Source organism: Meleagris gallopavo, chromosome Z (assembly GCF_905368555.1).
Source record: "Meleagris gallopavo chromosome Z, MGAL_WU_HG_1.1, whole genome shotgun sequence".
NCBI classification, from domain to species: Eukaryota; Metazoa; Chordata; class Aves; order Galliformes; family Phasianidae; genus Meleagris; species Meleagris gallopavo.
In genome coordinates, this window is record NC_139435.1 from 4196010 (window position 1) to 4221592 (window position 25583).

General features: G+C 36.5%; 1 protein-coding gene across 2 annotated transcripts in view; it reads right to left on the bottom strand.

The window, feature by feature from the left end:
- Positions 1-6349: 6349 nt before the first annotated feature.
- Positions 6350-25583, bottom strand: part of PIK3C3 (phosphatidylinositol 3-kinase catalytic subunit type 3) — a 64716-nt gene continuing 45482 nt past the window's right edge. For both annotated transcript variants that reach the window (XM_085213128.1, XM_085213129.1), the window contains 4 exons: positions 25183-25351; positions 19382-19472; positions 10714-10839; positions 6350-7232 (listed from right to left, as the gene is read on the bottom strand). In XM_085213128.1, coding sequence (XP_085069254.1) covers positions 7218-7232; positions 10714-10839; positions 19382-19472; positions 25183-25351 — 401 coding nt within the window. In that variant the 3' untranslated portion in view covers positions 6350-7217. The remainder of the gene's footprint in view (positions 7233-10713; positions 10840-19381; positions 19473-25182; positions 25352-25583) is intronic.

Below are 25583 nucleotides of genomic sequence, written 5' to 3' on the forward strand. Positions count from 1 at the left end.
TGAACCTAATGATCTCCAAGGCAAAGTGCAGGGTGTGCACTGGGTCAGGGCAATCCCAGATATGTGCACAGAGTGCAAGAACTCATTGAGAGCACCCCTGCCAAAAAGGGCTTAAGGATCCTGGTAGATGAAAGACTTAACATTAGCCAGCAGCGTGCACTTACAGCCCAGAAGGCCAATGGTATCCTGGACTGCATTATGTTGCATTAAAGGGTTAATACTTATGTTGGTGCTACAGGTCCAATTATGTTTGAATGGAAGTTGTGGGTAGGGGGAGCACACCAAAGAGGGGTGGCAGCCAGGTGAGGGAGGTGATTTTCACCTCCTACTTTGACATTATGAAGCCCGATCAGCAGTATTGTGTCCAAATCTAAGACCTCCAGCACAAGGATACAGAGCTGTTGGAGTAGAGCCAGAGGAGGGTCACAAGGATGACCAGAGATCTGGAGCATCTCTTTTATGAAGAGAGGTGAAAGAAGACAGGCTTGCTCAGTCTGGAGAAGAGGAGCCTCCAGGGATACCACATTGCATTCTTCCAGCATGTGAAGGTAGCTTGTAAGCAGGAAGAAGACTGTCTTTAAACAGATTCAAGGGTGAGGGGGAATGTCTTCAAACTAAAAGAGAGGAAATTTAGGCTATATCTTAGAAAAAAAATTCTTTATTCAGAAGGTGGTGAGGCTCTGGAGCAAGTTTCCCAGAGAGATTATGAATGCCACATCCCTTCACATGAACACCTGGAGGAGTTCAAGGACACGCTGGATGGGGCCCTAGCAGCAAGTTACAACAGTAATGTACCAAAGCTCATTATATTAAAAAACAAAACAAAACAAACAAACAAAAACTTAGAAGATAAAAAATCTTACGACTTAGCAAAAGGCTCAAAAGCAAAACTACTATTGTGGAATATTAGTTGGTATATGACTAGTGATATTAATGTGCTACATAAAATAATGAAATAACAGAACAACATATGCTAAGCTATTTGCACACCTCCATAATGAAGATGTAAGACTGAATTGTGGGTATGTTGATTTACAAGTCTTAAAGCTTATTGTACAGCTTTGACTGAAAATGGGAAACTTGGAATTTATAATTCTCAGCTGTCCTTGTTCGCACCCATTTACAATCCACGTAGTGCTAAGCTATAAAAACTGTACAGCCTTAAGCCATCCTTCTGGCTGTATCTCATTATTGAATAACAATTTATCTATTGCTGCATATTAAATCAGGATTGGGTACCCATTAAGCTGGATGATGTGCGTGCAGAAAAGTTGGACCCTGATAAAAAGGCCTGACAATGTCTTGTGGCTATTGCTTGCTTAAGCTGAAAAACACAATCATCTTAGTTTGCTGTATAAACAATTCAGGATTTAGAACTCTAGGATTAGTTAAGGAAAGCAAAGAAATAGCTTCATTCTATTTTTTTTTTTTTTTTTTTTTTTTTTATTACAGCTTTCTAAGATGGAGAGACACAGCAAAACAATGTTTGACAGGAACATGAGTTCCAGCAAGTACATTTCTTCAGGCATCATTCAACTTTAAAGTATGGAACAAATAACAAGCCAGCAAACCAAGGCTGAATGTAAAACACAATCAAAACGATTTGCTGCTTGGCAGATTATAATAGCACTTCCCAGATCTGCCTGTAATTAGAGCCCCAAGCTATGGTACTTTTGTGTGAGAAGCTAAAAATGGGTTTGCACCACCAAGTTTACAGAGCTCAGAGGGAAACAGGAGTTCGTAAAGTGAAAAGTCTTCAAGGCCAATCGACAATGAAAGCCACAGCTAGAATTGTAATCGTTGTCAGCTCGACTCTCATTTCAAAAGGAGCATTCACCAAATGTGAAGCAAAACTGGAGGTAAAATCTGTCATCTCATTTGTGATTAAGACACAACACCTCCATAGTACATCCACTATTTTTCCCTTGATTCACTATTTCAACAAACACTGCTCTTGAGGTAGACGCTTCTCTGCCATGTATTTTATTCCTGAAAACACTGCATCTTTCATACCAAACTTTTCATTGTTGCTGTGCTTTCCTTTGGAGAAGGAAGCTGAATTTAATTGTAGTGTAAAGCCTTATTGGAGTCTGGTCAGAAACCTCAGCTGAATCATTCCTACAAGGAAATCTTCCTGCCATGCACACTGCTGTCCTCGCCCTTTGGGCCTGTGAATGGATCAGATTCATTACAGCATCAATTGTCTCCCACCTCGCTTTTGGGTCAGAAAATTTAGTATCAGAGTCAGTTACTGAGTATGAGAGGTGAGCATCGGAAATGAAAATTACCCACGCGACAATGGCTCTCAGCAGGGACAACCAAAGGGAAAAAGGCAAAACAGAAACCTATCTCTGGGAATGCAAGCTGTACGAGAGGTGCTGTGCTATCATCAGAAACCTCTCTGAATTCCTGTTACGTCAGTTGACAATGATACTGCATTAGAATGGTGACAGACAGGACTGAGTGAGCACAGCTGACATCGCCAGAAAAGGGGGAAAAAAAAAAATCAACTTTGTATTAGAAAAAAGAAGCCCTGTCTCTGTAGTGGTGACAAAGTGCCCCTTGTCTTGGGGAGCTGTGACTTGCTGGTAAGACACACAGGCACCTCTCTGTACTTGGATGTAGGCATGGAGCATTTGGGTAATTTTACCTGTTCAAAGGGAAGAAGTTTATGAACACATTATTAGGAGCAGAGTTCTGTAAGTCAGTCTGGCAGCCTGATCTTGGTATCAGGGAACTTAATGGCGATGATAATCTTGAGGGAGATCACACAGCATACACAGGACACAGGATCAGGCCCAGCCAGCATGGGTTGATGAAAGGTAGGTCCTGCTCGACCAACCTGATCTCCTTCTATGAACAAGTGATCAGCCTGCTGGATGAGGGAAAGGCTGCAGATGTAATCTATTTAGATTTGACAGTCTCCCACAGTATTCTCCTGGAGAAGCTGGTAGCCCGTATCTTCATCGCCTCCAGGAATGGAGTATCCACAATTTCTCTGGGAACCCTATTCCTGTGTCTCACCATCACCTGAGAGAAAATTTTCTTCCTAACATTTAACCTAACTTTCCCCCCTTTTAGTTTAATATCATTCACCCATATTCTATCACTGTCTGCCCATGTGAAAATTTGGTCTCCCTCCTGTTTATAAGCTCCTTTCAAGCACTGCAAGGCCATAACAACTCCCTGGATCCCCAGGACCTGTACAATGAAGCTTTGCATCTTTCTTGCGCTGCGATCACTGGATGCAGTACTCCAGGTGGGACCTCAAAAGGGCAGAGCAGAGAGCGACAATCACCCCCTCTCCCTGTTGGCCACCTTTCTTTAGATGCAGCCCAGGTTACCATTGGCCTTCTGGGCTGGAAGTGTACCCTGCTGGCTCATGTCAAGCTTTTCATCCATCAGAACCCATAAGTCCTTTTCCACAGGGCTGCTCTCAGTCTATTCACATACTGAGAATTGCACTGATCGTGGTGCAACACATTGGACTGGCTGATTAATTTCCATATTCTCAGCTAGGAAGCTGTTTATGTATGATTGTGCCAAAAAATAAACCTATTTTAAAAAAACATTTTTCTTTCACATTGTGGGTCCTCCAGTCTCTAATCAGCCAGAAATGTTACATTAGACAGGCATGGCAGGAAAAAAGCCTTTAGTGACAATTAACTTTACAGTCTATTTCCCAGTGAAAAAAAATACTAGGGAAAAAACTGCAAAAAAATAATCTTCCTATTTTATTGATCAAAGACAGAAGATACTTTTTTTTTTTTTTTGACACTGTAGAATGTGCATCTGTATGATCCATCAGTTACATTTTCCAATTAATGTTTAAACGCCTGATAAGATAGAAAAGGTGCCAAAGTGCCATTCTTGGGCATCACTGTGAGGACTGCAAGCTGAAGAATACTTAACAGCCTGCCCATGGAAGAAGCAATCTCAGAGCTCCCCAGAGCACTCCACATAGGTTCAATCTTCCCTTATTATTTCTTTTCTTTCTGTATATTGCAATTTATGAACTGTCCTCCCCTCAACAATTCTGCAAAATCGCCATCTTCTAATTCTTCAGCATAAAGAGGAGGATGGGGAAAAGGCTCACCACACTTCTGCCAAGTGAAAGAATTCAATCTGGTTTTGCTACATTTTGCACAACCTCTAATTGTGGAGATGTTTCTTGCCTCACTGCCATACAGCTTAACCCACTTCAGAAAGCATCACACCAGTTTAACTTACTAATTTTTGTGTGCAGATGAGCTACGAATTCCTCTCCAAGCAGCATTCCTGCTGTTTCAGATTAGAATCCATGCAGGTGAATGAATTCACTGCTTGTACTCCAAAAACAAGTGAGGGTTCAGTAGTTTCCATTTCAAAGTGAGATTCCTCCCCTCAAGACAAAGTCTCTTTTAAATCACAGAAGCTTGGAAAGGCAGGACAAAACAAATATTGTACTTCAAGCAGTTTCACTATTACAAAGAATCATCACATCAACTGAAGGGATTACAAAAATCTATTTTAACACAATCCACCAGCAATCTCTTTTCAATGACTCCCTTAAGATACCATAAATATATGCACTCAGCTACTTCATAATAACCACTATATTTTACCATCGACTGATGATACTGGGTCATGTAAGTAAAACCTCTACTGACTACAAAAGACAGGCCATTCAGCAACATCACTTCTCTCTGCTCTACCAGGACACTGTGAGGTGTTAAGATACCCATTTTCTCCTCCTCCACCTCTTTTCCAAAGCTATTATTCCCTCAAGCTCTTGCAGAAGTGCTTATTATTTTAGATTGCATGCAAGAAAAAGTCACACAACTGTCTATAAGAACAGGGTCAATTCCTGCTACAACTCCTTACATTAAAGCAGACTCCTTTTCCCACTCTGTGAAATACTTTTTTTGCCAGTTACTGCTTTACACACACGCTCCCATTCAACAAAAAAAAAAATAAAATATACATTCGTATACATATATATACACACATACACATGTATACACTTTGTGTCACTTTCTGCTCTTGAAGCACTGGGAATTGAAACAAAACCATGACTGCATAGGCAGAGTAGAAAACATGAATTCACGGAATCATTTATTTTGCTTTCCTCACTCTCAAACCCAACAGAAACATCAACAGAGATTACAGGAAAAAAAAAAAAAATAAATAAAAACAAGACCAGCATGAATGTTGAAAGGCAAAGAAGAGAATTTACAAGATGACTTCCTAATGCTGTGTCTCAAGTTATATAAAATACAAACAGTCTTTCATCTGCTGTATTTATCTTCTCTGTAATCGCTACTGGAGAGGTTTAATAGGATGACAAGTTACACAGTGACACAGCTAGTACAGTCCTGTTTCCCACCAACAACTGCATCATGCTCTGCTACACATGACGGAGCTCACAGCCTCACTCTATGCACCGTTTCATGCCCCCCTCTCCCTTTAACACAGATGTATGTTCAAAGTGAAAACACAGTCCGACATTCACCTGAGGAGCGAGCTATTCAAGGGATTCAGAACTTACAATGTTCCCACAGTACTGGATTATATGGAGACAGAGAGGTAGAAAACCAGTTAAACTAAACATTCTTACACCCGTAAGTCAAGGTTTTAGATTAACATACTTAAAAATATACTTTCATTTAAAATAAAATTGCTTATTTCCTCCTGCCTACATGACACACGTACACTGAATGCCTCTTCAAAATAGTTTTAAAAGACAGAAAAGTTTTTTTTTGGTAACGTTTTCTCTAAGCATCTGAAAACACCTTGCTCTCACAAATTTCTTAGAAATATACCACAAAGTACTGTGTGCAGTAACAGGAAACACATATAATTTGTATCTCTGTCAGATGAACAAGACCAGCAACCATTGTGACCGACCAATGATAATTAGTACTCCTTTAAAGAAGAGTCACCTAAAGATAGGAGGTACTTCTGTGGCTACTCTGTGGCAGTTCTGCCAGCTAATGCAAACACTAAGTGATTAGGTAATACAGATTCTCTGAGTAGCACAGACCATGAGGAAGACAGGTTTTAACCAGTGTTGTGTGTAACAAGCAAATTCGGGTAATAGCTGGAATCACCTGTGGGCCTACTAGAGCTTTTGTGGATTTTCCTCCATCAAAGCAATTGTTTGTTAGTAGAAGCAGCAAAGACCAAGACCTGTTTCACAAACAGCAGATTCATAACCAAATCAGTTCCTTGTTATAACTGGGAAGGGTTTCCTCAAGACAAACAATTATTGAAAAGGGAGTAAATCAGCACTTCTTGCAAAGATACATGCATTTATGAAGAGCTTATTACTTTGTCGACTATTCAAAACAGATTCATTAAGCACTCAATATGTGGCACAAAAGTCAATTTATTCCTGAATCAAGAAAACACAGTAGTGAAAATCCTTTCAGAAAGCTGAGAGTTAAAAACATCATCCTCTTCCATGGTAAGATTAAAAAGACAATACAGAAGAACTCAAGACTGTAATAACAAAGAGTTTATTAGAATCAAGAATATATAATCACTGTACAGAAAACATTCAGAGTTAACGTGTGAAATACTGAACTGCTCACTGTGCATTACGGTTGCTGAGCCGGTTAGCGATCATTTAATTGACTGCCTACAGCTGGCTAACTTATCAGCAGATAAAAACATTTTTGTAAGCAGGGAAGAAATGATTGTCCTTTCTTAACGATAACGTTTCCCAAGGTCGGAAAGAAAGGATCATACAAATTATATTTAAAACTTACTCCTGGAATAAATTTGGTAGGAGGAGAGGAGTGGTTAACGATCCCATGTTTTTCTGCAGTGAGGAACAGTTACCTCACTGCTGCACTTTGTACATACACATACTCAGTACAGTAACTATTTCGATTTTTAAATAAGGAAATATTGCCATCAAATCCAGCATCTTCCAGGTGAACTGGGAGGAAGTTGTGTACTTCAACCTTTGAGGCTCATACATTTCACCAGAAAGAAATTCCAGAGTACCCATGCCTGATGGATGGTATAAATAAACATTCATTAAAAAAACCCAAAAGGTTATTTTTAAATCTTCAAAGAACAAAGACTCAAAAAGCTTCTTCTGAGTTCCTTGTTCTCCACGCTCCCAAGTCTTTAACTTCTGCCTTTCAAAACTGTTTGGTGAAATCCATAAAGGCTTGAGAAGTTTATTCTTGAATACTTGCCGAGACTCGTTTCCACCCATCGGAAAAGGCTTATTTTCTCCAATACTAAAAGGGAAGAAAAAAAAAAACAACAGGAATTTGTTCAACCTTTATTTACTCTTAGAAACCAAAGTTAAGAGTAAATTGAACTCTAGGTTTGAAAGACACTGAAAAATCGCTGCCCAAAAAGGCAGGTGATTTTCACAATCCTTCAAGAGAACAGACAACTTAGAAATCAACTCTACCTAGCACTGGACAAATAGTATCATGCAATGTACACGGTCCTGGTGGTGGATATTCCATGTTTTATTCTGACAAGCAAGACTGGATCCCACCAAAAGGATAAAACCAGAAGCATTGTCTGGAATAAAAAGAATCACTACTACATTCTGGGATGAAGCAGTACTGGGAACACAGCTTTGGGATATCTTAAAGCCTCTTCACATTTACAGTCTAAACTGAGTTTGCTCCTTAACAGAGCACAGCCATTAGTACAGTCCCAGCTGTACAAATACATTTTAGGTGGGACACTCTTCATCTTCCAAGTTTTCCCTTCATAAAAGTCAACGCTTAATATTAGCCCAGGACACAACTGATCTGAGTCGTATATTCAGAGGGAACAAATGTGAAGTTAGTTACTCCAACTGGAGAGTGTTTCCCCCTTCTGCAGAAATAATGCTAAAATGAAAGCAACTTTCCAGGGAAAAATAGCTATCCAGTCTTTATTAGTATCAACTGAAATTAGTATGCATTTTTTCTCATCTCACGCAATGCAGTACAGCACCGTTTACTTATTCTAGATATTAAATTTATTTGCATCAAGACAAGAGTTTGTTGATAACCATTATGAATAAATACCACATAAAAAGATCTGTAAAATACCTAATAACATTAGAAACTAAAGGCTTCACATGAACTGAATCCAATTCACAATATTATTACAAGAGAACTCTACCATGCTAATGCCACCTAGTCTATTTTACAGAAGAACACTACTACCTACAGAGTGACATATGGAGTGTTTATACACAATGGTTATTGCAACAACCAACCTTATTAAAAAGCTCTTAACTGTTGCAGTGGAAAGCACAGATTCCCTAAAGAGCTATTTTGGAGGCAGTAGGAGAACAAATACCTATTGATAAATTAAAAAACAAAAACAAAAGAAAAAAACAAAACAAAACAAAAAAACTTGAGGGCATTTCAAAAATGGAAAGTTGTGGTGCTTTAGGAGCTAATTCACTATTTAAGTGAGTACCATTACACCTGCATAGGTTGTTTGGGTTTTTTTTGAGACGATTTTTATGACTACTTTGAGGAAGGTCATCAGCAATTCAATGCAGTATTGTACATGAACAAACTGAAAGCTTCAATGAGCCATTGTGTAAGGTGACTACTGCAAATTCAATTATGCATTAATTGTCACTTTAGAGACTCTGAAGACTTCAACAGCAAATACTTAAAAAGACGACAGCTTCAGAAAATTTTGACTACTGAAGTAATAAATATCACTACAAAGTGTCCTACCTCATTTTGTAATATAAAGAGAATAAAATTACACATTTCATTTTTGTTTTCTTTTTTTTAAATACAGGCTCTAGAATGCTAATACTTATGAACTGCCAATTCATCTGTGACTGTTCTTTTTGTATCCTCACACTGCTAAGCGTTCTTGCAAGAGGAAGCCTGCAGCTGTAGCTATTTACAGTGTATGAATGAAGGCAATAATAAGAACTCCAAAACTAGCAGAAGACTCCTATATCACATGGGGCTAAAACATTTTAAGCACATAATCCCAGGAAATGCAATAGAAAAAAAAAAAAGCTAAAGGACATAGATGTCAAACACTACAGCAGCACAAGCTCTATACACAGAGTTCACAGCCTCATGAAAAACAGCTTGGTGCTTAAAACACCATTCTAGATCTAGAAGCCTCAGGTTCAAATTCTTGGTTACTTTATGTATTCCGAACAAATCTTTCTTGTGATTATAAAAGCAGTTGTAAGGGTTGAAGAAAGGTCAAGCTAGAATAAGTCTGAGTGGAAAAAGAAAAGGTCAACTAAATCAGATCCAAAAACTCTGACTTACTAAAACAGTTTCACAAATGCAATAACAATTATATAGTACAGACAGGCAGTCACCTAATACCAATGAAGTAAAAAGAAATGTCTTAAAGTCACTGTCAGTATGTGATTAAAAGAAAGGTCTACATACATACTGGAGGTGCCTGAAAATTTTAATCTTGGATCTTTATAAAGGCCTTATTTATTTATAAGATCCTGAGATGTTAGGCATTTTTCACTTTATAAAATTACCATTCCACAACCTTTGATTAAATTCATCCATAATATGTAACAAATTTTGAAGCATTTTCATTTTCCAACACAAAATGTAAAATCAGCTTTATGAAATACATAGGTAGATGGAAGTGACATTTTTACTTTCTCCCCCTGCACTGTAACGAAGCTCTTCAAAATAAAAAAATAATTTGCAGAACAATAAATTCTTTGGAACTCCTTTAGCAATATGAATAGCCAGAGAAACTGAGGACATCTGATTTTATCAGTTTTTGATCACTCTTCTGAAGGATTAAAAAAATACCAGTATAATGTCTAGCTTTTGAAAATACTTTTATCTTTTCTCTCAAATCTATTTTTTCTCAAGAGTCTAATATTCAAGTACTGCAATATCTTAAATCTCTGATAAGCACAAACTTTAATAGCTCTAAGGAAAAAGCATTTTTTGTTAGCACAACTTCACTCAAATATTTAACTTTTTTTTTTTATTACTATGAATTACAGTGGGATAGCAGTCATACATACAGTTAACAACTTTAATCTACAAACTCTAGCAGGAATAAACTTCATTATTAAGAGACAATATTTTGCTCCTTTACTTGGTGATGCAGATCCTCCGCTATTTGACATCTTCTGAAAGCAAAGAGCCCATTTCCCACTGTCCCAATACAAGGTTTCAGGCCAAGCTGCATTCCTGAATGAACTCTGCCTGTTTTGAGGTGCCTAACATCACAGGGATAGCTGCTTACATAGCTGCTGGGGACAACACCTTGTAGTGCACTATCACTACTGAAGAGAATGTTGATGATTTTTGAGCAAAGGTCCTGGCCCCTCCTATGCACCCTGTTGTGCAAGCTGCTGCCTTACTTACAAAGGTAAGTAGTTGCAAAACACAGCTCAGGAATTATCACAAAGGTAGGAAAGGAAGGAAATCTATCAACATTCATTTACTTTGGGAATGAAAGGTACAAGAGTTCTTGATTTTCCTCTTGCAGAACCACCCTTCCAATTTGCAGTTCTTACCCTTGGTAAGGCAGTCAGTTACACCCCAACAAGGATGTTTGCTAAGTGCTTTAAAGAACTTTCTAGGACCAGTGAGTGCAGTCCTGTCAGCAAGAACACATTTTGAAACTGCTGAGAAGTGAACTAAATCATTGGTAACAATGAAATCTTGAACTTACCACTCTGAATCTAATTTTACTCACTTTTCAAAAAACAAAAACAAAAAAAACACCAAATAGCTATCTTACCTGTGCAAACTTATGAATTTGTTCCACCACAGCTGCAAAGAGGGCATGGACGCTTTCATCAATTAGGCTCTGCATATAATGGACAGCTTCTTCATCAGAAAGGTCCAAACGGAACTTGTCCTGTACCTGAAATGGGATGTTCATGTCAAACATGAAGTTACAGCATACATTATTGTATCCGAACCAACAGTAGCAGACATCAGCATTAAAGCTGAAGAATTTTAGTAAATAATCTATTTAACTTCTAAATTACAGCAGATTACTGGCAATTAGCAACTTTTATGTAAAATGCCAGATTTCTGAACTGCTTCATTAAAATGCGTATTTAAAAAGCACGAAATCCCTCCCAGCGCCATCTCCATGAATGGCTAGATGGAGACACTGCTACTCCATACACTGTTTGTTTCCTTTTAAAGCAACATTTTTAAAAATTGTATCCGTTGTACAAATAAAGCATTTTGCCTGTTAACTGCAATTTGTGTATGAATTAAAAGCCGAAAGCAGCGTAATTAAAAATAAAGCAACAAGATCTATATTGCCCTATTTCAGCCGTGGCAATAACTGTGATCTATGAATATTTACAAAGGCATAGTGGATGCCTTTTCGTGAATTCCAACTAATTTCAAGGCAACTGTTCAGGATTGCTCCAGATGGCAATATCTCATAAGCACTGCTACTACAGACCTTCAGATTTTTCCTTTAGTATTCAAAACCTCTGTACACAGAACTGGCAAGAGCTGAAACATCTAAAACAAAGCAAAAAAATTGCTTCTCAGGAGCTAAGTAAGTTTTGTAGACAATACTTCTTATCCCTCAAGAACATACTATGAGAATCAGATGCATAAGTAAGCATTTTGGATGAGTTCAAATAATCTGATGGAAATAACTGATATAGTACTACAAATATCAAAACATAATTTTTAAGTTTTATGATGTGATGTGTGTGCAAAAAGTTGCTTCAATGACTAACTGCCTATGCAAAAATTGTGATTTATATCCTATCCAAACTTTCCCGTTTTCCATCTCTGATAGTTGAGCTCATTACTTTTTTTCTTTTTTTTTCTAGAACTCTTCATCACAAATCTCTCATGTAGGCCAATGTCAAAGACTTAAGTTCCTTCTAGAACTTCTCCCAAATAAAACTGAAGACTGTAAGCCAAAGTGAAGTTTCTTTTGAACATTTTCTATTCATTTACCTTTATGCATTGACAGAAATGCCGAATTATTTTAGCAATGTTCTTAATAAAGCCATATGAATGAGATATCATAATCTTTCCTGCCTTTGTATTCTTTTTACGTATCAAGGATACCATATATGCATCCACCTTGTTTTTATGACAGCAAAACCATCTAAGATTTCAGTTAATTATTACTCTGCATTCTTTCCAAAAGCAAAGTATTCTAGAGAAGTACCTTTCAGCACTATAGTAAAAGTCTAAGTTAATGGGCCAAGTGTGGAAAGATAACACTGCTGTACTCAAAATATAGTTACAACTCTATTCTTACTTTTAACATACGAACAAAAAATTAAATTCTTCAGCAATATTATCTCAAAAAGAAGTATGATCAGTATGGAAGGATAGATTAATCAGTATGGAAGGATAGATTAAGCTAGAAATATTTGAAATCAAGAAAGCAAACAGCAGGAAGGGAATTAGAGAGTACTTCAGGCTAATACTGTAAACTTCTATTTTCATAGTGTTTGTTATCTCCCACATACATGCTAGAAGTTTGACAGTAAGATGCAAAATAGAATCCAACAGAACTTAACGGATTTTTCACATGCTTGCAACTATGCACAAGCTTAAATACTTCCCCAGCAGAGACCACAGGCTTCTATCATAATTATTCTCATGTTTACTGGAAAGGTGATTTGAGATTTTAGGCAAATTTCTAACTGCAGCTTCCAAGAAACAAAAACAATTCCACAAACACTATCACTTTTTAACTATAGTCTTCAAGCACTTCAGCTATTTTCTGATCTGCTCACAGAACTCAAAATCATGCACTTACTGATGTTATGATGCTACTTCTACTCTAGGGGATTAATGACTCAGCTACTTCCCACCTTCCCCAGGAGCAGACTGAGATGCTTACATATGTGGAAAATTTACCCACACTTTGATTCTAAAAATCAATTTGCAAGTAACAGCAGAGTTAAATGCTGCCGAGTATGAGATCCTTACCTGAAAGTTTTTCAGCACTGCAATTAAAAATGACTGCTGCAACCTAGCTGAGAAGAAGCATGGCATGATGACAAATTACTTCTAGAGCTGTAACATCACCAACAAATTTAATATACATTGACATGGTTCTTGTAACAAAACTGACACTAATTGTTATTTGAAATCTCTCAGCTCCAAAGTAAACCAAGTATTCTAAAAGCCAGTAGCTTCTCACGGAAGATGTGCAACTAGCAAAAGATTTTTGCACAGTATTATGCAAATGTGGAGATCATGTTCTGATGAGTTATACAATTACCTCATCTCACACAGCTAAGAATAATTGTCACTGCGAATATATAAAAAATATTCCATTTGAATTATTTACTAAGAGTTCTCATTTTGTCATTTAAATTAAACTGCTCTTATTAGTTTGCTATTAGTTTTAATCAAAGAGAAAGTAAGTATATTTGATGAAGATATTAAGTTTTTGCTTTGTTTCCAGAAAAGAAAATTTTAAACCCCAAACTGTATAGATACAATAATTTTAAACATATTTCATCATGTCTCAATATTAGAACTTGAACTGTTATGGGTGACAAGGCAGTATAAACTACAGTATCTATTAAAATACTAATATTGAACTTCAGCATCTTAAGTAGCCCACTTTCTGTCAACCTGCACACTGGATATTTTAATTTAAAAAGCAAAACAAAAAAATGTAGTTACATGGACTCACAAGACTTAGAAATTCAGAAGGGAAAGATATAATGAAGATAAACTGAGCAGAACTACTCAGAAAACAATAAGGAGTGTGGAAATTTAGGAATAAGTATTTAAGTATTAATTACTTTCAAAGGAATTGATGAAGGGAATATAAAAGCTGACCATCACTTGCTGCAGAATCATACGGAAAAAGAGGGAAACTCCTGCAGGTGGCAAGCCAAAACAACAAAAACAAGTTCTATAGTATAACCATGAGTAAACACTGCTTAGCAACACGATTATCACAGTAAAACCATAGGCTTAGGCTTATCAACTCTTGCTGAAATAGTGAAAAGCACTACAAGAGGAGAAACTAGGTTAAGTGCCAGATTCTTCATCTTCCCCAAATTAAACGTCAAGCACAAGCTGAAAACACAGCACAGTAACAAAAGTAGGGTGCTTGGTTTGTTTTGATTCCTACATGTATATCAAGTCTTTACACACTGCACAACTGCTAACATACTCAAACTCAGTTTAGAATTAATACTAGTGCAGTTAACCAAATTCATGTTTCATGAACATCTGCAGATACAATATAGCAATATATTGCAATATTGTAGCAATATATTTTGAGCTAATTTACTGTATACATAAGAAAACCCTCTTCATGCTATTTCACTCTCAAACTAACTGCAAGTCAGCCATTCCAAAGACTGATGGCCACTCTAACACATTATCACAGCAACATGAAGCACCACTGCTGGAGTTTACTGCAACAACTAGCTACAAATCTAGCTGTTAGCTAATTTTATCACTGTAATACAGAATTGCTCACTGCAAAGTCGGCTACTCAAATGTAAGATAAAGTTCAGTGTTCTCTTTGGGTGATAGTACACATTGGATGCAGGAACCAGCTACTCCAAAAACCTCAAATGAAGTCATTTGATAGTCAAGAAATTAATAGAATTTACTGAGATTTTCTAAGTTTTTACAGTTATGCTCTAAGAATAACAGCCAGCATTCAGTGTTAATATAGCAGAAAAGGGCATTTTATTCTTGCTTAACCCTTACCACATTTTTTCTTTTTCAAAAAGCTTTCTCTGCTTTCTGTTGCTTGATTCCAACACAGTTCAACCAACTCAAGGTACAAGCTATTCAGATACTCTATTCACATGAATAATTTCATTTGAAAGGGTATCCTGACAATAACTTTTGTTTTGAAGGCTTTGATTTGAACAAGTTACAGTTTTCAAATAAGCTGGTATAAACTTCAGCATTATTGTTTAAGTAAAAGCCAGTAAAGATATCTCTAAATCGGTATTACAGAAAAATTTGGGTTTTAGCTCACACAATATGCAAAGGTCACTCCTGCATTTTAGAATTTCCTAATATTGGCCAAATATGTATTTACAATCAAATGAACAGCATAACTAATGAAACAAGAGCACAGGAGTATTCTTGTACTCTATTCACTCTGGTTTATTCCAGTCTTTTTGGATTTCAAAATGAATATATATGTAGAATCAACAGCCTATAAACAATAAAGCTGGATGTGCAGCTGCAACATCATTACCCAAATGAACTTCTACCTAGGCAAAATGAGCTCAGTGTCAGTGTGACAGTATTACAAAGAAAAAACCTCAGAGGAGGAGAGAATAAATAAAATTACTGAAATGCAGAGATTCCAGCCAAGCAAAATTGAGTTCATTTCTCCTATGCAGAAATAATAAATCTCCTCTCAATATTAATAAATCTCAGATATGTTCCCTATTAGTACTTTCAGTTAGGTGGAAAGGGACAGAAATCCACTTTAAAAAAAGGCGTATCAGACAACAAATTAGAAGTCTTTCCACCTACTTGCAAACTCAATTCTCATTTACCATTGTGATAAAGAGGAAGAAAGAGGACAAGGAGTTTTACTGTAATCCAGATGAGAAAAACAAAAACAGAAAAACCTCATAAATGAACTCAGGTTTGGAAACAAAGCTAGCTCAGAAACCTTGTCTGCCACCTTACGTCCCAGTGTATTTGTTTCAGATTCTCTGCCTGTAGAATAAGAGTAATTTCACCTTGATGAGTTTAATGTAAAAGAAACACTGAGCTACTTTCACAAACAGCAGTTACCTTCTGCTTACAGGAAGACAATATTTATGCCATCTATGTTCCCTTCACCTTCACCTATAAACACTACAGTTGCAGCATCTTTACAGTGCCTTCTTTTAATCAATGGGCAACTGAAACACAGTTCAATCAATTATAACACTGTCCTTTAATGCCTGCCGAGTTCTTTGTGTGACAATGAATCACTGGCCCCTGATGCTTTCTAATTCAAAGGTCAAATTTGCTATGAAGGACAGACAGAAGCCATCTGGCGTTTCCAGCAGAAAAATCAAAGCCTTTTTTTTTTAAATTAAAAAAAAAAAAAAAGAGATAATACTGAATACTTTTATTATGTCTGAAGAGTGATAGTCTACTTCCTCCTTAGGCAAAGCTGGCTGTATAATTCACTGCATATTTTAGTTATCCTTCCTTAAAATTAGAGCATTATGTAATTTTGAAAGTTAACTATTAGCAATAAGCATTGCAGCTGCACAGAAAATAAAAGGCTAGTTAGTAGCAGTGGCAGAAAAGCTGTAGGAGTGGATTTCCACTGTACCATCAGATATTCACTGACACGTCAACCTGAACAGATTTTGGCCCAGTCCTTTTCCAGAAAAATGAGAAGTGGAAAAGAGTAAGCAAAAACTGGAAAATATAAAGGTGGCAGCTTCAGAAGCTAGAGAAACTGAGAACATACTGGGGAGGATCTTCTTCTACTTTTCAATTTAACTTCATTTTTGACATTTTTGAGCCAGAGTAGGTTTTCAGAGAAGCCTGAATCAGAGCACAGCAGTAGGAGATGGTATCATTAACTATGAGTTGAAGCACACTAGACTGACAATTTTCCTTATGAGTAGTACAGTAAGTATAAAAGGAGAAAAAAGGCTGAAAAAGACAACTAATTTTAAGCTTTGCTGCTACTTATTCTCCTTTTCTTGGTAAAAAATTCATGTTTTATTGTTATACAAAGCATTAAAAAAAAAAAATCTGAGAAGGGCTCGTATGGTTTTATGGGGTGGAGACAATTTGCATACTTGGTAGTAACCTTTTTTTTTTTTCCTAGGAAAAGCATCAAATGAAACTGGATTGAGGGAAATTAATCACTGAAACAATACTTTCAATTTGAAAAATATTACGGGGGTACAAAGTGAAGGTGGATATTTGGTTGAAAATAATATTCTATATTATATATATATAATAAAAGAATAATCATGAAAGTCGAAACTGCAAGTGTCCTCCCCCCACCAAAGCCAACGCAGACATTTGTTCTTCAGTCCACTCTTAGGTGTGAGAACGTATCACCAAGGTCTGCACCAGTTTAATTTCTGAATAGATGTTATGCAAAGTAAGACGTACTGTCAAATTTTAGTGTGTTCCATATCCACATCTCCAGCTGAAGTCATTGGAAGTTTTTGGTACATTTCGTGCTAACAGTAAGAAAATAGCGACGTTGCCTTTATCTCCCTGATAAACAAAAATCAGCCTGTGCAGATCTCACTCTCTTTTGAAGAAGAATGAGAAAGCACTTTCAAAAATGACAGGAACAGAGAGCCCAACTCCACTTACATCATCCTACGCCTTAAAATATGTCAAGCAGGTGTAGTCTATACTTATATTCTACAGAAAGTTGTACATGAGAAGCTGCTATTTCAATTCTGTCTTAACTCAATACATACTTCTCCCAAGACGTATCAGAAACACTGGACAGAAATGTCACCCAGACAATATGCCTTCTCACAGATATTACGCTTGACTATAGAATTACATTCTCAGAGTTCCTCAGGATATAATATGTTACTGGAATGCAGATTACTCTTTGGCAAAAACAGCTTTCAACTCTGAAGACTCTGTGCCTTTCCTTGTTCTTTACAATATTATTTTCCTTAAGAGTGTCTTTTGCACTCAAATATTTCTAAAAAGTCTCAATTAACACAGTAGAATGAAAGTGCTTTACAAAGGCTAAGGTCACCCAGTGACATGTTAAAGGGAAAACACATAATATTTTTTTCCACTGTCTTCTTTTGTGTTCTACTTGGTCCAAACTTAAGGAAGGCAAATTTTCAACCACCTTTACAGCCTGATTAGTTAGCATCATGTTATACCAACTTATGCCACAGGAAGTGACAAAAAAGCACAAGAAAGGAAGCCATACAAAATGATTGTAGAGATCTTAGATTTATGTTTATAGCATCATATTTGAAAATTTGATTTTCATGTAGAAGAGTTATATGATTATAAAACTTTTAATACACATTCAAGCTGTAAGGTAATACTATTTTCTAGAAGTTCATAAAATAACACTAAGATATTTCTAATGCAACATTTTACTTGCCAGTGTGTTTTTACATCTCACTGTTCACGAGCATGCAGATATTTTGTGCAACTTACAGTACTTCCCTGAATATTAGGAAAAAGGAGGACACATTATGCTGCTTTGTGAAGTGATGGATTAGACTGCAACCCAAGCTACTGCCTAACATAATGCTTTAACTCTGAGGATCCACATGGTGGTCATTCATGAAAAATCTTTCTTATTCCATCAACTCTATGCAATGTACTCCGATACATAAGCTTCAATAGTAACAGAAACATGACAGTTCAGCAGAAGAATTTGCTCAGAATTCAGTAAGTATGTTATAAACTGCCTGCTTTCTTCATCTTACTAAGCCAAACTGAAGGAATTGGTTTGTTACGCCATAAGAGGGGTATCTCATCTGCACCTCATGAGAAATTGTAACATTAAAGAGTGCTGAACAATTTAAACAATACACAAGTTTCCTTGTAGTTTAATGATAAGTAGTACTCTTGACTTATCAACAAACGAAAACAATCTTATTTTCTAAATGACTTGACAGCTGTCTGCAAGATCAGAGCCTAACTAGCTCAAACATACATATACACATGTGTATATATATATATATATATATATATATATATATATATATATATATATATGCATACATAGATAAAGACTAAGTATTGCTGCACTACCGGTAATAAAAATGCTGCCTACAACATTCCATCAACATTACTATTCAGAATGCCTTTTTAGACAAAGAAATATTTGTGAATCTCCATCTTTGTCTTCCACTAAAGTGATATCATGGTTGAAACAGCTATTGACTTGAGTAACAAAAAGATAATTTAATTTTATTGGTCAGTCCCAAAAGGATCTTTAGCTAATGCTTATGCTGAAATATATATTGATTTTTTGTTTAAAGCTTTTTTTTAAAAAGAACAACAACAAAAAAATCAATTGAAATACTGAAAGCATTTATTCAATTTTCCTACAATAAGGTACAGTATTACCTTACTTCTTAAATGCCCAAAAAAACCTACCATTCAACCCAAGAGATAAAAGATACAATCTTTTTTTTTTTTTTTTTTTTTTTTTAATAGCACAACTAAAATTCAAAGTTACTTTCAGGCAGACTAATGGGCATTAAATATCCAAAACAAATTTTCTAACACATTATCTACCTGCTCACCTTTCTACAATGGATTAAGATTACTTAACATTTTTACAATGGATTTAAGATGGTTCTGCTGCTCAGCTATTTCGTAGCTGATTTCCTAATATTTCTTCTTTAAAAAAAAAAAAGTAGACAAAAAAAGCACTAGAAAAGCACTTTTGTAGTTACTTTGAACACAGTCTAGTTATGCGTCTAGTTATTGAAAGACAAGATAAGCTTTCCAGTTACCTTTTTTACAGTCTTGTCAGGCTCAAGAGCAATATCTGGAATGTTGGCGTCTACCATAAGGGAAAATAAGTTCAAGATCAAGTTGGAGTACCTGAGTAGAAGAGCAAATCAGGTAAATGCACTGTGCAGACTGTACAAAAGAAAACATTTTGTGAACAATTTAGTTTAAAAAGAACAAAAGAATCTTAATATGAGTTGGTAATGTTTCAGAGAAGTTTCATACATAATAGGTTATTCTGACATATTTGGACAAACATATGCTAATTGATTCAAAGGTTTTCTACATTAACAAGGATAGCAGCGATGCAGTATTATATAAATTAACAATCAAACAAATGACGTCCTCACAATAAGATATAATTTTTCATTTTGCTGCAAGTGTTCTTGTCATAACAGGTTTAAGTGGTTTAAGCAGATCTACATCTTCAGTTGCCCAGTTAAGCTGAAGTAACTCCAATAGCGTAAGAATCATTTATAACCATCTGAAGAGAAAAAACAGCAGTTCTCAGCTTTAACAAGGTGCTGGTGTACTTCCAAATCTTCTAAGGAACATCATTTTACCCTTGCAGGAAATTAACTGTAGGTTGCTTACCAAAAGGATAATTTTGAAGCCGTTCAACATGAAGTGAAGCTTCCATTGCTCTCTCTAAAGAGATCTAATCTCCTTTTAGAGAAACTGTATGCAACAATCTTCAAAACCCAAAATATCACTTTTCTAAAAGCACTAGGAGCTTTTTAGATGGTAGTAAATAAATTAATAGCAGCAAAACCTATTAGAAAATTTCAGAATATATACAACCTGGCAAATGTACTGAACATAGAACTCTAACTCACAAAATCTTTTGCACTTAATTATTTTAATTATTAACAGGAGCTAGTATTTCCTAGAGTATTCCAATATAAGGTTTAACTGTTTAGTACACAAGCAACTATTTGTTCGGAGAGAAATCTTCTGTCTGAAAAGCTTCAGCTATTCTGCCTCACTTTCAAAAAGGCAAGTGATTGAAATCAAGAAAATTACTTTTAGCACAGATTAAAATAAAAAGAAATAAAATTTACTTTTTTTTTTTTTTTTTTAGTTTAGTTTTGTTTTCCAAACTGAGCAAAGCAGTATGGCGGCCAAGTTGCAGTAGAGCCAGAAATCACCATAGGTTTTCATGAAAATTTGTTCTACTTCCTTAAAACTTTCAAGTCTCATGTTAAACATACTTAAATCTTGCAGCTTTGCTCTATCAAGACTGTTTCTAAGTCGCTCTATCAAGACTGTTTCTAAGTCATTGGTAGCTTTCAGCAAAAGCAATTTCCATAGACATACTCCTTTCTTTGCTTCTACTGCTCTTTTAGTAATCAGATGAAAGCAACTTCTAGAGGGACAGGCTTGAGCAGAGGACCCAGCTGAATCTCATGAGATTCAATAAATTCAAACAGAAGGTCTTGGTTGCCCTAGGTTGAGGCAACATCCACTGCCAATACAAGCTGGAGGATGAGAGGACTGAACACAGCCCTGCCGAAGAAGACCTCGAGTACTAGTAAATGGGAAGCTGGCCATGAGCCAGCAATGCACCTTCACAGCCCAGAAAGCCAACTGTAGCCTGGGCTGCGTCAAAAGCAATGTGACCAGCAGTGCAAGAGAGGTGATCGTGCTCCTCTACCCTGTGCTGATGAGACTTCATCTGGTGCACTGGGTCTAGATGGGGAGTCCTCAGTACAAGAGAGTTGTGGACCTGTTGGAGCACGTCTAGAGGGCCACAAAAATGATTCAAGTGATGGAACAGCTCTCCTACAAGGACAGGCTGAGAGAGCTGGAGCTCTTCAGACTGGAGAAGAGAAGGCTCTGAGATGCCCTGATAGCAGCTTTTCAGTATCTAAAGGGGAGCTACAGGGAAGAAAGAAAGAGACACTTCAGCAGGGTCTGTGGTGATAGGACAAGAAGAAATAGTTTCAGGCTTAAAGATGGTAGATTTAAGTTGGACATAAGGGAAACGTCTTTTACAGTGAGGGTGGTGAGACACTGAAGCAGGATGCCAAGTGATGTGGTTGATGCCATGTCTCTGGAGAATTTCAAGGTGAGGCTGAATCAGGCTCTGGGCAACCTGATCTAGCTGTCCATGTCCCTGTTCACTGCAGGGCAGTTGGACTAGATAGGTTCCTTCTAACCCTAATGATTCTATGAACTTGAATTACGTGGTGAGAAATTAAGTGGACGGCAACGGGAGGTAAAGCAGTAAAGAATAAACAGGAGAGTGAATAAAATGTGTAAAGGGATGCAGCTGAAAAGCGGTGAGATTGCAGAGACTGATGGTAATTCCTGAAAAGGTCCTATGTAGAATTGCAGTTCAGCAGAAAGCAGAAAAACATCATCAATAGACAGATGTAAAGGTGTGTATACACTGACGTAAGACACAAGGAGAAAGAGGGCCAGCTGCCAGGTGACAAGAAGTCCAGACCTGGTCAACAACCCAACTCCATCCTAACATTAGAAATTTTGCTGAAACACTAGAGCTAGAAATCTGATTCTGTAGAAGGATGAACACCTTGTTTCTTAACAGTTCTAAGTGATGTCTGTACCTTGTTAGTCATGCCACGTCTTTGACATTTACATTGACAAGGCCTCTGTCACGGCTGGCCTCAATCCACTGACAAAGAATTACTTTCTTTCCAGATTTAAGAAGCTTATATCAAGCACATAAAATTAACCCTGAAATGTTCTCACTTAAACGTTAATCTTAAACTTGTTTTCTCAAAGCCCAGTACAAATTAATTTGCGAAGGAAGGAGTGCTCACCTACATTTGAGGTTGATTAAACATATGGTTTGAACAGGAAGTGCTAAAAACATTGAAGTTTTGTAAAAATATATGAAATCCAATAAAACCCTTCACCCACAAGGGAGTTTCATTTGTGCTGTATATGTATATAAATTGACTCAAAAATTCTTAAGTTTTAAAACAGGATAACCATTTCTGCTGTGTTGCTTGGGACTCTCTGAAACTAATTCTGTCTCTTCCAGACTTGCATATATATATTCCACAGTCGCTACTGCGCCCAACCAGCTGTAACACACTATGGTACTATTCTTCCTAAAGTTGTTCTTTATAGCGAAAATGTCATCAATACTGATTTGATTCCACTTGTTTCACATTACTCTTAACAATCAACACCCTTCTTTTAGAAGACCATATAGTCCTTGCATTGCCTACCTACAGTCTTTTCAAAGAATCAGTCCTTTCCAACAGTCATCACAGCTTTATAGTTGCTACTCACAGTTTCTCCATTCTTTACGTTACTACCCATCTTCTGTTCCATGACATCATTGTGAATAGTCTGGAAAAAACACTCTGGTCTACCTGGTTGGATATTATTGTTGAGATTGAACAAATCTCAGATCAAATTATAGATTCGGTCCATAGTTACTACCTACTCTTTTGTTTCCACCTATAACCACTTACTCAAACCGAACATCAAACTTAGTGAGGAGTAATGTAGTCTAGAATTTCACTTTAAAACAAAACAAACTTACAGATGTTGATGCTAGATTCCTTTCTACTGGATCCTGCTGAAGACTTGTAAACTAGGAATTCACTGGGGAAGGGAAAAGCTGATGCAACAGGACTTGAACATTTTAAAGTAAGCTCAACATGTATAGTGAGTGTAACATGCTGCTGCAAACCAAATGAGAACTAAATTCTCCAGCCACAGTCTGCCCTGCAGCAGAGTTAGCACTCAGAGGCTGCTACTTCATTACAGTATTGCTGACAAACACACAGAACTGATCAGCATTCAGAAAAGTAGTAAGATGCATCTCCCAAGAAAAAAAAGTAGATAAACAAAAGAACCAAGAAAAGCCCTCAACAGTGATCGTGTATCAAACTACTTCCTATCTAAAACAAAGAACAAAACTTTTTCCACTGACAAGTTTTAAGTTATTTTTGTTTTTGCTGTGCAAGCACATCCTACCAGAAACATTAAAAGACTGAGATGCAGCACCTGAAACATGCAGAGAATGTAACTGAGTGAAATTAAGAATATAACAAATTGAAGATGACAAACATGGTATCTGAAATTTGACTTAGTAAAGAGGTTATGACGACAACATACTTCATCAGAAGACATATATGTGAATAGGTTTCCATCAACATATAGAACTATTAGAGCTAAGCCATTCCTCTTTAATTACTGATTCTTTTCCTAACCCATAAAGCAAGTAATCATGATCATTTTTAGTTCTAGCTGTTGAATGTAATAGTTACTGTAATACCAATATTATCCTTCTATGTTAAAAGCCTTGAAAATTTATATCCAGAACAATTTAAAAATATTTTCCTATTATCCTGAACAAATACTGGCGAAAATAATTACAACTACAATTCCAGAATTAAAACGAAAACATACTGATTTACAGTTCAATTTTGTTCCAAAATTACCACTATACTTCATGCTTAATTATGAACTCTGCAGCAAGTACTAGTTAATGCAACGGATAATCCTTCACCAATATAACAGACCCTTCTACTGAAATAGTTAGGTTTAATCAACAAAAATAACTCTGAATTGTCTCAAAACTTACAAATAAAATATTATCAAAGAATTTTGAGTAGCATTTAGAATACGGAATACATGTCAGCCTTTCTGATCATTCTCTTGAGTTATATGTATTGTTTACCATTATTTTTCTTTCTGCTGCACTGCTTTTAATCTATTAACATCAGTCTATAAAAAAAAATTCTTTTTAGTTCATTTCTCTATTAGCTGCATCTTTTTTCTGATATTTCTTATCATTGTCTATGTATTCCACACATGTAGTTTTCACATTCTTTTCACATAACTGATTTTTTTTCACGTACTTGGAGGTTCACACTATGTGATCGAGATATTAAAGGAACTTTAACCATTATGTCAATCATCAGCCACAAGAGTGCCTACCTTTGTTCTGTTAAAACAGATCTAAAAGAGTGATTTGCTTGCCTGTAAATAAGTCTAAAAAGATTTAACTTTGTGCAGATATCTGCAGAAGCTACTAACATACTTGATTACCACACACAGCAGCTTATAATTGTCCTGCAGGACTTTCATCCAGTTAAGTTTATGTATGCCACTCTCAAGGGAAAGAATTTGATTTTGATCATCACTAACCTAAACTGGAGAATGGTAAAGCAGTATATAGTCAATGAACATAAAGATGTTATAATTATGAAATAAACAAGAGAGTTTGGCAAAGCAGATTATAATAACAAAAAGAGAATAGATAGAAAGCTTGCCTACATCCTGGGCTCGCTGCAAAACTGCAGAGGAGGGATCTCCAGAAGAGATCCTTCCCCACTGGCAGTCAGCTCTTAACTGGGTCTAGGAGAGGTGCCTTCACCTGTGCTCCCGTGGCTGACTCATTGCTCACATCAGTGATCAATCAGAGGTTCAGGCTGTGATTCAGCAGTTCCCATACAAGCAGTAAAGCAGCACGTGATTTAAGTGGATAATTACTTCATAAACAATAATTAGAGAAAAAACTGTCTAAGGGGAAAACAACATCTAAAATGTGAGATACAACTTCATACCCCACAGAATTTATGAAACAGCTAACGAGACTACTAAACAAGTAAAACCGGGGATCTTAACTTAAAAAACAAATACATTCAAGCTCCACATTATACAAGTGCTATTTTCATTCCTTTATTCCACATAAACTCCTGTTTGAATTAGGAATGTAGACAGGTTTTGATTTTTCAACATAAGTATTTTTCCCTATTCACTTGCTCTTCTGCTTTATGTTAGCTCAAATAACTTAGCATTGAAATAGTATTGTTACCTGCGAAGATGGAGAAAGGCTGTGTAGCACTGCTTACGGAACTCCTGGTACTGTTCACTCTGTGTGCCTCCCATGCCTTCCACCATCTCCTTATTCAGCTTCATTGGGGGAGGTAGAGGCTTAGGATCCCGACCCAAAATATAACCAAAGTCAATGTGGAATAGTTTTCCTACAAGACAAAAGGTGAATGCAATTGCTTACTTCAGCAACTCATATCATATCAAATCTTGATGACAAACAGTAATAAAAAATAGATAAATCCCTAGGTATGATTTCTAGAAGATAAATTATTTTCACTAAGGACAATTCACTGCTTTCTGTAATGCTTATACCTTCAGCTATGAAGTTGAAACTACAGACTTAAAGCTAATACCAAATTCATTCAGAGCAGTTAAAGAGTT